The 12,002-nt window shown below is 42.3% G+C and overlaps 2 protein-coding genes and 1 non-coding gene across 3 annotated transcripts; all 3 read left to right on the top strand.

Moving 5' to 3' along the window:
- The first annotated feature begins 773 nt into the window (after window positions 1-773).
- Window positions 774-7,436, top strand: zgc:158803 (LUC7 domain-containing protein). Its single transcript, XM_035637447.2, has 10 exons — window positions 774-1,350; window positions 1,828-1,922; window positions 2,535-2,633; window positions 3,287-3,397; window positions 3,767-3,910; window positions 4,333-4,509; window positions 4,643-4,803; window positions 4,897-4,926; window positions 5,249-5,422; window positions 6,304-7,436. Exons 1-10 carry the CDS (start codon window positions 1,290-1,292, stop codon window positions 6,539-6,541), a joined length of 1,290 nt encoding a protein of 429 aa, XP_035493340.1. The 5' UTR covers window positions 774-1,289; the 3' UTR covers window positions 6,542-7,436.
- Window positions 7,437-8,323: 887 nt separating this feature from the next.
- Window positions 8,324-11,825, top strand: pane1 (proliferation associated nuclear element). Its single transcript, XM_035638263.2, has 6 exons — window positions 8,324-8,507; window positions 8,984-9,060; window positions 9,980-10,078; window positions 10,551-10,630; window positions 10,781-10,872; window positions 11,335-11,825. The coding sequence occupies exons 1-6, from the start codon at window positions 8,451-8,453 to the stop codon at window positions 11,482-11,484; spliced, it is 555 nt and encodes a 184-aa protein (XP_035494156.1). The 5' UTR covers window positions 8,324-8,450; the 3' UTR covers window positions 11,485-11,825.
- Window positions 9,624-9,695, top strand: trnad-guc. The gene has a single exon. It is a non-coding gene; the product is annotated as a tRNA-Asp (tRNA).
- Window positions 11,826-12,002: the final 177 nt, after the last annotated feature.

Below are 12,002 nucleotides of genomic sequence, written 5' to 3'. Positions count from 1 at the left end.
TATTCTTTTTAAATGTCTTTGTTTACAAACAGAAGGTAATCTAAGTTATGACAACGTAAAATAGCCAAAAGGCTCGTGCCATTTTAAGGTGTTCAATTTAAAATTCTAAATGAATATAAATAAAAATGTTGAAAGCCCATTTGGATGTGTTGAAATGTATAAAAATGAACAACTAAATTACAGTTTATAGACAATATTCACTTAAAATCTCACCAAATGCACCAATCTGCACATTTGTACCAATTCTCTGATTGATGAAACTACATACAGTATTTCCCCCAAATAACTGGAGAATAGTGACAATAACTCAATGAAGTGCACCCTCTCTGAATAACCAAAACTACACAACATAGTTTTTATTTAGCGTAACTCTTTTCAAAATGTGCCATCAAGTATACTGTATGCTGTATAAAGTATTTAGGAAATGTTACAGTCAAACTTTGAACCTTTGAACTTCAAAGCATATCTGTCTGTTGCTTCAGCGTTGATTCCACTTGTAAATATTAAAATGTAGTAGTGTTCATGAGATTTGATTCCCAATCATTTTAAAGTTATGGTAAAAAAGTCAAGTAAGTCAGAAAAAGTTTTCATTTTTGCAGAGATTTTTGAACATATCGAAGAGACTGTGAATAAACGTAGACCATTCTTCCATCCGTTGAGGTGGGGGTTCACTGTTAGAGCCCTGCTTCTGTGGATAAAACGCTTATTATTTGAACAGTGGGACGTCAACGTCATCTCAGCGACGAGCGCGCGACCCTGACTGCAGCACTTCCTCGAGGCGGACGGAGTTGAGCGCGCTCCGCGGGGACGCGCACTGAGGGGAAGTGGAAAGACGGAAGAAAGGACGTTGAATAAACTTGTCAACTAACTAACCGACTGTCTCGAAATACAGTCGGAGATTATGTGACGACAATATCGACGACTCGTTTCGATGTAAATTGAGCCGACCGACCGACCTGTTACTATTCTATCATCGCGGGCTCCGCTCGACTCCGGCAGTTTTCAAACAGACTTGCTCAACCGACCCGGAGACGTCAACCGACACAAAGTCACATTCCGCCGCTGGCAAAGTGGTGTAATAACCGGACAAAAGCTGCACCGACGAGACGCACGACCCCCTCGCTGGCTCCAGTGGGACTCGAGGTTTCCATCCGCGTGGGGGAAAAGTTCCCCGCGGTGGCTGAGGAGCAGCCGCGGACGAGGCCTGCAGTCGAGGAGGCTGCATGTGTGAAGACTGCTACTGGCGGGCGGTGACTCAAGCGGCGCTAGCTTAACATCCAGGACGGAACATGTCGGCCCAGGCGCAGATGCGAGCGATGCTGGACCAGCTCATGGGCACGGGGAGAGACGGTGAGCTCGGCGCGCCGCGGTTGAGAGTCGGCTCCGGTCTAAAACTAGCACGGTAGTTGTTGCTAGCGTTAGCCGAGTTAAGCTAGCAACAGTGACAGGGGGGGGCACGCTGTACACACCGAGCTAGCTCACGCGAGGGCGCCTAGCCGGTCGGCTAGCGACCTGTTGTCTCTCGAGTTCACATGGCAGGTTGCCGGGAACACTCGCAAAAGCAGCCTGGCCAACACGTTAGCATTTGACCTGGTCGCGGTCCGTGTGCTCGTTTCTCCGCGGCACCGTGTCGTCCCAGCCCCAATGCTACTAACGTCTCACTTGACTCCAATCGAGCCGCTAACTTCACGCTTCACCGGCGAGGCTACAGATGTATGACTCATCCCCGGTGCGTCCGACTCGGGGACCTACACGTGTTACGTGCCCGGTCTTCAGTCCGCAGACTGGCTCGTGCTCACTCGTGTGTTTTCTCTTTCCCTCCCGCAGGAGACACCATGAGGCAGAGAATCAAATTCAGCGACGAGCGGGTCTGCAAGAGTCACCTTCTGGATTCGTGTCCGCATGATATTCTGTCAGGCACCGTGAGTATCATGTTCACACACGAGCAGCACCATGCATCATGCACTCGCAGATTATCGAAGATTTCATTCGTGTTTTTTTACCACAGCATTGTGAAAGTTATAGATTGCTAGTTGTGCCCAGTCGTGCGGTTTCAGGACCATGCAGCAAGGCCAGTGGTTTTAAATGTAGACATCCACACGTTTTATTGTCTTCTTGGTCTCAAAGCAAGATTGGCTCAAGTACAGGCCTCTTGTCACTTCATGAGAAATGGTGCAAAATGGGTTTGGTTACAGACGTAAGACAGATTTTGACTGTCAAGATTTGAGCGTAACTTTTAACTTGTTCAACTGTTTCCTGTTTCCTTAAACTGGTGAAGAAATGGAGCTACAGCTACAGTGCAACTTAAATTTGTGAATCAAAACTTGAACCTCAGAGGCCCCATGTCATTTCAAATTAAGTATGCAGGAGGACAAAGCAAGTGTCTCGATACTTCCCGTCTCTAATGCACCTCAAAGGATGTCACATTTACAGTCCCCGATGCTCTGGTGTGAGTCCATAGCATGACAGATCCCAGGATGAGTGAAATGATGAACAGGTGAAACATAACACATTGATGTCTTTCTGTTTCACAGAGAATGGACCTGGGGGAGTGTATAAAGGTCCACGACCTGGCTCTCAGAGCAGACTACGAGATTGCCTCCAAGGAGCAGGAGTACTTTTTCGAACTTGATGTGAGTGCCACTCAGTACAGTCACCCCTTAGACTTTTTCATGGGAACAGCGGGTCATTCCTACAGCTGTCTCAGTGATGTAAACCCCTGACGTGGGAGGGCATCCTTCACAATCACGCTAACACCTCCCCTGATGTCCTGATGATTCCTGCCTCGGCAGCTGACAGTGGGAGGGGATTTAATGATGCAAAGCTGCAGGTCACATCAGACTAGTTTTTCTTGTGATGTTTTGTGCAAATTAAAGTTCTAAAGATCAGCGGTGTCGTATGCTGTACACACTGTAGAGCTATCTGTGATAAACTTATGGCTATATTCAGCTTTATGAATGAAATTCACTTTTCACTATTCGAATTAGGATTTAACTTTAAAGTGAGGCATAGTTCTGCTTTGTAAATGTGCTAATCTCATCCCTACGCATATCAGAGCACAGCAGATAAACTATTTTGGTGTGCACTTTAAAGAGGCTACAGACTAAACATGTCATGTCTGGTTCAACAATATGTGACACGTCTAGAACTCTACACATGAATGTGGAAGTTTGTTGTTTGAAAATGGGTTTTTTTTTTCAAAAGATAAAATATACATTCATATCTAATTAATTATTGTTTTCTACCACAATCGATTCCTTTTTTTATTTTGTGTGTTTTCTTTCAGGCTGCGGAACACCTTCAGTCTTTCATTGCGGACTGTGATCGCAGGACTGAGCTGGCCAAGAAGAGACTAGTTGAGACACAGGATGAGATCAGTGCCGAGGTGGCTGCAAAGGTGAACAACTCACTGACATTTAACATTCTTCACACTTGGGTCTTTTTGAGCTCATCATCTGTGTAGTTGGCTTTTTGACAGATGTTCTCCCTGGTTCATTTCTGCAGTAAAGACTTAACACCAGCCTCAGAGACAGTAGTTTAAACTGGTCCAAGCATATATATATATATATATATATATATATTATATTTATGCCCTCCAGAGCGGTAGAGAACTCTCTGCATAATTTGTTTCTGTTTACGCAGCTCAGATGCTGCACAAACATGATGAATATGAGAGGGAAAACCCTGCCAACTGGTTATCAAGAATCTATAGAAAGTTTCTTCTTAAAGCTCATTATTTTGTCTGGGTTCCTCCTGCCATGAAAAGGCTGAACGTGTCCATGAGCTGAACGAAGAGATTGGGAAGCTGCTGGCCCGAGCAGAGCAGCTCGGGGGTGAGGGGAACGTGGACGAAGCCCAGCAGCTGCTGGAGAAGGTGGAGAAGACCCGGGCCTTAAAGAAAGAAGCAGAGGTCAGAAATTTAATAACTTCTTTGTTGTGACACTCTTGATTTCTTACAATTGATAAAAGTAGTTTTAACTTGTCTGTCACCAGCCAGAACAGACTTTAAGAGTTTTTCTCTGAAATATGTGGTTTTAATAATGACACAGCATTAACTGTACTTTCCCTGATGAGTCAAACACGCACCTGTCTGTTTTTAAAACTGGCAAATGACAGAATGTGCGATGGAATTTATTAATTCACCATCTGTAGCTTGTGTACTTTGATGTAAAGAGGGCATGAGTATGATGGAATTGGTTAGAGTAACAAGCTGGCCTCTACCCAGAGCCTTTACTTGTGTATAATGCTTAATAACCAAGCCTTTCATCATAAAATTTAAGTTTGAATTGTGTTATTTCCTCCTGCTTTGCATTAAAAACTTTGTTCCTGCAGGATGTTTACAGAAACTCAATGCCAGCATCCAGCTTTCAGCAACAGAAACTACGGGTGTGCGAGGTCTGCTCTGCCTACTTGGGTCTCCACGACAATGATCGACGTTTGGCCGACCACTTTGGTGGCAAACTGCACATTGGCTTCATCGAAATTCGCGAGAAGCTTGAAAAGCTAAGGGTACGAGGTGTTCTGAAGCGCGCGCACACACGCACACACTGCTGCATCCATCTCTTTAGTAGCAATTTGTACTTATGAATCTGTATGTTCAGTTGCAAGTGGGTTTTTTCAGTTTTACTGTACTTTTGTCCAGAAAGCAGTTGTAGAGAAACAAGAAAGAATGCGAATGAGGAGACGAGAGGAGCGCGAGAAAGAAGATGAAAAAGAGCGACAGTGGGAAATTGAACGGGAGCAAGAGAGAGAAAGAGCCCGAGAGTGGGAGAAAGAACGAGAGAGGGAGAGGGAGCGTCGGAGGTAAGAACGTTTTTCTCTTTCTTCCACTGCATACGCTGATAAAAACGAATGTCATCTAAACACTGAAATGTTCTGGTTTTCTTTCTGTCGTAGGTCGAGATCTAGAAGTGGAGACCGTTACAGGTATGTCTTCATCTGAGACACGAGATACCTATCATTTCACAAAATAGAGACTCGTGGTGCAACACCAGTGTAGCCATATACCGAGTGGACTTTATTCAGAATACGTTTTATTTAGAATACATTGTCCTTAATGCAGGGTGTAATGGTATATTCAACCAGTCTGGATACATCTGTGTTGATGTATTAGAAATATTTTGAGATTTAATGGCAGGTTTAGTAGTTTCAGTAGAAGCTGTTGAAGTAGATTTATATTCCATGTTTTGAAGTGTTGGTTTTTTTCTCTCACTGAAACCTACAAATCTGTTTGTAATTATTTATCTAGGGACGGAGGCAGTTCGTCTTCCCACCGCTCAAGGCGCCACCACTCCTCTCGTCCCAGAGAAGAAGGTGGGGATCGGGATCGTGAGAGGGAGAGGGAGAGAGAGAGGGAGAGGAAACATCGACACAAGGACAGACATCGCTCCCACTCCCACTCTCAAAGAAACAAAAGGAAGAGGTGATGCTTTTGTCATCACTGAAACCTACCTACAGCCTCATTAGGATAGAATTACTGCTGTGAGAGTGCACCATCTTAACTAGTTTCACTCACTGAATTTAACTACTTTTGGGTTGTGAGTAAAGAAAAAGCAGCTTCATCTGTGTAACTTGTCACCTAACTACTTTAGATCATTTCACTGCCAATCTTAACCATCACTGACAAGGCAAGGTGTGCGGCGTATGCCCTATTATGCAGTTCCTGATCTTAAATAAGGAACAGACTACAATATATAAATGGGCGAATCACCTTATATTGAACGTCCCACTATTTTAACTTCTGGGTCGAAGTTATTTGTTTTGGTTTAGCTAATGAATGTATGGATTCACAATAGGTGTTTCTCTGTACCAGGTATGACCAGGTTCAGACTCCAGTACTTTGGGAGTTTGACTTTGCAAGTTTAGCTCAGAGGTCCATAGTCCTCACAAGTTTATTTGCATTTAGAATAGCGGCCATCTTACTAGTATCAGCTCAACTTTGTTCAACACAGCTCTGCCTGAATGTACTGTGACAAAATACTCCTAGCTCAAAAGTCCTTTACACCCCTTTTTCAGGTAAAAGATGGAATTTACAGAGAGTGTACTAAAAGTGTGTCCTGAAAGGCTTCCCAAATTTACCAAATGAGCCTTAAAAAAACAACCTGGAGCCTTCCAAGGCTTTTCTCTGTGACTTTGGTGCCATAAAGAGACACCATCATTCTTCATTTTAGAACCATCCTTCTACATGTGGACTACAACACAAAAACATGTCAAACTGAAATTAGGTATAGATTAGGTATAGATATCCATGTTTGTTTATTTTTTAATTGTGTGTGTGGTCTTTTTGTGGGTGTTTCACCACAGATCCTCCAGAGAAAGAACATCACACACCCGTGACGGAGAGCGCTCGTTGTCCCAGGAGAGATTGAGAGAGGGTGCGGGAGAGGCATGGCGTGACGACAGGCCGGAGTTCAAAGACTGGGAAAACAGGGAGAGGTCCACCTCCCCGGACACGGCCAAGGGCAAGGAGCGAGAAAGATCCCTGTCGTACGAGCGGGAGCGACGCTCCAGCTCCGGAGAGCGCGAGTCCGGGGAGATATGAACAGGAAGGGGTGCCTCCAAAGTTTTTGATTTGGATATATTGTTCAGCAAAAGGAGCAGGGAGAGAGGAGTGTGTTGGTGCGGGTGTGTATGAGTGAGTGAGTGTGTGAGGGGGGGTTGGCTTTATGTGTGTTCATGATAAAACATGTACAAAGAGCAGCGGTGACCGGTGGAAACTTGAGGGGATGAGGGAACAGCTTCATTGGTGGTGGTCGTGGAAACATGCATACCAACTTTTATGAACCTCTGAATTATGAGGCCAGAGTCTCCTGGAGTACAGTCATACTTTTATGGCAACTTGTTGATCTAATGTACAGCTGACAGTAATGAGAGATGACTGAGTGGAGAGAATACCTACTTAAAGTCTGTTTTTATTTTACTCACATGAAGTGCTGTTTTTTTTTTCTTCTTTTTTTTATCATTAGTTGAATCATGTTATAACTGTTTTTCCTGTTCCATTAGGAATCTCTCAGCTTCAGTAGCTGTGGATTTATTTACACGGGTTGGACTCATTAATGTTGCATAACTCTCAAAGTGATTTTTTTTAAATGAGCTGTGAAAGACTGAAGGCTACTCGTGTTTGTTTTATTTTTGCTGCCTTCAAGCCATAACCATCTCATTTGGGAAATTAGATCCACATCCTGGAGCCTGACTTTAACTCAAGACATGGTGAGGAGGTCGTTAATTCAAAATAAACTCACGTTCCCCTGAAACAGCTATTTCCTTGTAATTCTTGACGTGTGAAGGCGTATGGATGATGTGCATAATTATATACTGACAACTGAAGGCCCAGGAACCTGTGTCCTGCTTGATGTTATACAACCTTGGTGTACAGGAGGGGATTTATTTTGCTGTGCCATTATAGTGAATAAAATGTTCTGCTTCCATTCAAACAACGTTCTACGGGATTCTCTTTAACTTTTCCTTCTGTTTACAGACAGTATGGTTGAGATAAGCATGATGTTATTTTTGACAACGTAGCAAAGGGACCAGCCACCCCATCTCCTCGAGAGATAAATATTCAGGTACATTTGTGTTATCTATCCAATACAATAGTTATTTCAAGATCTGTAATTATGCCTTTTATTTTCAGAAGTTTTTGATTAGTATAATAAGCATTGAGGTCATAGTTGTTGAAAAGGATCTCCTCGACTTCATCATAATCTGAGGTGATGACAACTTGTCTTGAATTTCTGATTACCAGTATTCAGATCCTCCAGGTAAACAAAAACAAAATGCAATGCAAGTTTATATCAGGAAAATGAACTTAAAAGTATCCATATTTAATGTACTGGTCTATGTGGATATACAAGTTATTTTACTAGTAATACTATTTTCGCTATATATATGTATATATTGCATAGTAAGTTGATTTGTAAATTATGAAAATGGTGACAGTCCATCATACATTACCTACACTTAAAATGAATTAGATAGTTTATTGACCCCAAGGGCAAATTAATAAAACCATAAAAGAAAGACCGAAAATCCTCTGGAATCATGAAATTTCTGCCATCATTGCATGAAAAAAAAGAACATAAATATACTGATTGTTTAATTGAATAAAACTTTTTTTTTAATTTTGGGAGAACCAGTAGAAAGCTGCTTGAAAACGTAGAGTGCAGGTGCCTCAAATGTGTACTTATTTGTAGTATTAGTACCAGAGAGTACAGTCTTCACTTGCTGAAGCGCGAGGGGTGAGGTGCAGGACACCAGGCGGCCTGTAGGGGGCAGGAGATGACCGGCCATGAAGGGGAAGGCGTCCTACCGTCGTGACGTCAGACGCACGTTCGTAAAAAAGAGGCGCGAGAGAAGAAGATGGGCTGAGCAGACCCGGAACAACGCTGGGTTTATTTACCACATTCACCAAACCGAGACTGTTTTTAAGAGTTTTTTTTGTTGAAGTCAAGATGTCGCTGCTGAAGCCATTTAGTAAACTTCCCGGTTTGAACACAGCAAACATCCTGGTGAGTCCGTTTCCTTATCTTTAATAACTGAGCCGCAGCGCAGCAGAGCTTCTCTCTGTGATCAATACAACAGACACATCCATCAAGGCAGATACGAGTTGTTTTGGACTGAAGCCATTTCACCTGTGCGTCAAAGAATGTTACTAATTCTGCTAAATGGGGGCAAAAAAGCTTTGCTGAACCTAACAGCATGAGCAAACTCTGTTGCCACACCGGATAGAAAAACACTCATCTGAATACAGCACATGACGTCAGATGGAGGCTAAACGATTTGAACCAGGCTGCTCAGAATGTAAACACTGCTGAGTTTTTATTCACAACCTTGAGTGAGTATAGAAAACTGTCTATACTGTCCCGATTTAAAAAAATACATCCAACAGATTTAAAGGAATACTGTAGTATTTCATTCATTGATTATCGTTTAATGGCACTGTGTCACCATCGTCAGGTTCATTGTGTGGTTCTCTCCCCTGCAGCTGGTGGAAGGTGAGGAGCAGTTTCAGCAGAGTTTAGCAGATGCTCTGGTGGAGGAGACAGCTTTCACTGTGAATGTGTGAGTATCTCTCCGTCTGCTTCAAAGTCCACTGTCTGACACGGGACATCATCATCATCAAGTAGCCCCGCACACCTGGAAACATCTGAAAACATCTGACCAGCGCAACTGTACAGATTTTATCCAGTAACAATTCATTATAGATAATCAAACTTTCTTAAGTTTAGATTTACTGTAGATACCTATATGGATATATATATATATATTTATTTATATATATATATATATATATGAACATTAATAACTTGAATTTAGAAAATAAACTTTTTAATGTTAATTTTAAACATAAATGCGCAACTTTCCCGCATTGTTTATTCTGTGAAATAAAATACATTTTCATATCGGCACACCTTAGCACCAATATGACTTTGAAAGGCTCATAATGCCGGATTTTTACGGGCTAACTGATAGATTGGGCGCGATCTGATCAACTGTGTTCAACAGTAAGGGTACGTTGCACACTTTGGGGGGGGTGAGGGTTCAGCTCCAGTCTGTTATCGGGTTCTATGTGTAACGGTGTTATCATATTTAAAACTTTGCCTATCGGTACCGAGTGTATCCAGTCCTCGTTAGTATAGTGGACAGTATCTCCGCCTGTCACGCGGAAGACCGGGGTTCGATTCCCCGACGGGGAGGATCCTTATGTTCTCGAATTTCCTAGTTATGGAAACATATAAAGAAATCTGCAAAATCCTCTTTCCAACATGGACATTTTAAATACAAATACAGCTCAATGTTAAAGTGTAGTAATGTTGATATGCATCATTTGAACGGCCTTCCCATGTATCTCTGTGTTGTCTGATGACATGAGAGGTTCAAAGTTGTAAACACGGAATCATTCCCTTCGATGTGAACACTGCATGACTGACAGGTGACAATGACTCCTCCTGACAATACACTGATTTATTGTACCGATCAGGAGATTAGCCAAGAGTCTCCCTCTGCCCCTGGAGAACGAGGAGAGTCGTCCTAGAATAGACCTGGTGGTGTTCATCATCAACCTGACCTCGGAGCTCAGGTAAATCTCAAATCCTTACATAAACAATTTTGACATCCTCACCTGTGTTATTTATTTTCTTAAATTCCTGTGGTAATTTCAGTTATACTGACTGAAAATATATGTTGCACCCAAAGTAATTTTTCTTTCTCTTAAACCATACGTATTAGTGTAAATGTCAGCCGATCTGTGATCTAATTATTAGACAAACTTAACTGCACAGCTGCTACTGCTTTGTTGAATAGAACTATTTAATTACTCTGACAAATCGTTGTGTTCACTTTTTATTTTGATTCCAACACCGATTTTAAACTCATTCACAGACATTTACACTGGTATTAAACTGGAAGTCTGAATCCACCATTTTGTAGAAAAGGACTTGGTCTAGGTATTATTTGATCTCATCACTAATGGTTACTGTTCTCTCTCTCAAGTGTGAATGAATAACAACAGTCGATTGTGACATTTTCTGTATTATTTTGTTTTGTAATAGCTTCCAGTCGGCAGAAGCGTCCCTGAAATATTTGGACCCCGGATATTTCCTGGGAAAAGTCTGCTTCATGGTCACTAATGGTATGGCTACTAAGAATAAATTCTTAGTATTTTCAATCCTGAAGATAAATAAAATAGGAGCAAAAGACTGAAACGAAGCAAAAATGGATTAACAATTGATATACCTTATTCATCTCTGACTCGTTGGAAAATTGTCTTTCGCTTTTGTAGCTCGCAACGCTTCAGTCCCCACCGAGCAGCTGGACGCAGTCAGAAAGCTCGCAGCGTCTCTCCACTGCCCCCTGCTGTTTGCAGAGGACCAGGTTTGTCTCAACTCGTTTCACGAACATGGGGCAGGTTTAAATCTGAGTGGCCATTTCAAAGATAGTCACGTGTAGCAGTGTTGCGTGAGGAAAACTCCTCGCTTTTGGCTTATTGATGGCTCCAGTGGGCCGGTGATGAAAAGTCTTAACAAGCAATGAGTTTAGGGTCCTCAAAAGTGGGTGGGCGTCTCAGAAGGTAAAATGTCTTAGATTTCATTTTTACAATGTAGAAATGTTCTATTGCTGCCTCTGAACTAAGCCTAAAACACCACACGGTGTGTCGCTAAAGTAGATACAAAACTCTTTGTGTCGATTTGAGAAAAAAAACTCTTAAATGAACTTGAATTAATCGTTTTAATTGTTTTATCCATCCACTTTCTGCCCCTTAATAACACCAAATATCTCTGCAGTGCTTTTTTGGTTTCTGTAAAAGCAGCCGTGTGTGATGTTCCTCCCCTCCAGACACCAGATGGTGTGACCAATGCCGCGGAGAGGCTGATGACCATCCTGAAGGTGGCGGCCGGTCTTGTGCCCATGGCTACATCGCTCTACCTGTCCAGCCTGACTCGGTGCACGGTGCCCCTGGACATCGACCAGCCGAGCTTTGAGTAGCTCCTGTGACTGATCCTCTCTGACTTTATCATTTAAACAGTATATTTATTTGCTATGGTCGCCTGCACCGTTTAAACAAATCAGCCTGGTGTTTTCCTTTTGTTCTTTTTACATCACATATTCATGCTTTGGCTTCTAGCTGCTGCAGCATATAATTCATCTTTCATTCAAGAACCATATTAAAAAAATGTAAATAAGACAAATGACATTTGGACATGTCACTTCGGGAAATGTAAATAAAATGAAAATATGTTTTAGTTTCAGGGTCTAATGTTTTAGCATATAGCAGCAACAAATGTAATATTTTGTGTATAATCCATTAAACAATCATGATAAATGCACATGTATGATTTTAACTATTGATTTTGGCTGATTTGACCTCTTCTCAGATCTGTGTGGGCGTGTACAGCTGGAGCTTGATTGTCATCTCCCTCACTCCCCTGTTTGCCTTGGTTCACCTGCGTTGACGGGACAAGTTACAACTTTATTTTGTGGAGTCTGGTGACTTGACTGTTCCC

Source organism: Scophthalmus maximus, chromosome 8 (genome assembly GCF_022379125.1).
Source record: "Scophthalmus maximus strain ysfricsl-2021 chromosome 8, ASM2237912v1, whole genome shotgun sequence".
Taxonomy (NCBI): Eukaryota; Metazoa; Chordata; class Actinopteri; order Pleuronectiformes; family Scophthalmidae; genus Scophthalmus; species Scophthalmus maximus.
This window is presented reverse-complemented; position numbering and strand designations above follow the sequence as displayed.

What these genes read in the sequence shown, in the direction of transcription:
- pane1 (XM_035638263.2), top strand. Translation starts at nt 8,451, where the DNA reads ATGTCGCTGCTGAAGCCATTTAGTAAACTTCCCGGTTTGAACACAGCA. An exon ending in TGAACACAGCAAACATCCTG is followed by an intron (nt 8,508 to 8,983) that starts GTGAGTCCGTTT and finishes TCTCCCCTGCAG; the next exon opens with CTGGTGGAAGGTGAGGAGCA. An exon ending in TGCTGTTTGCAGAGGACCAG is followed by an intron (nt 10,873 to 11,334) that starts GTTTGTCTCAAC and finishes CCTCCCCTCCAG; the next exon opens with ACACCAGATGGTGTGACCAA.
- zgc:158803 (XM_035637447.2), top strand. Translation starts at nt 1,290, where the DNA reads ATGTCGGCCCAGGCGCAGATGCGAGCGATGCTGGACCAGCTCATGGGC. An exon ending in AGTACTTTTTCGAACTTGAT is followed by an intron (nt 2,634 to 3,286) that starts GTGAGTGCCACT and finishes GTTTTCTTTCAG; the next exon opens with GCTGCGGAACACCTTCAGTC. An exon ending in GTGCCGAGGTGGCTGCAAAG is followed by an intron (nt 3,398 to 3,766) that starts GTGAACAACTCA and finishes TGCCATGAAAAG; the next exon opens with GCTGAACGTGTCCATGAGCT.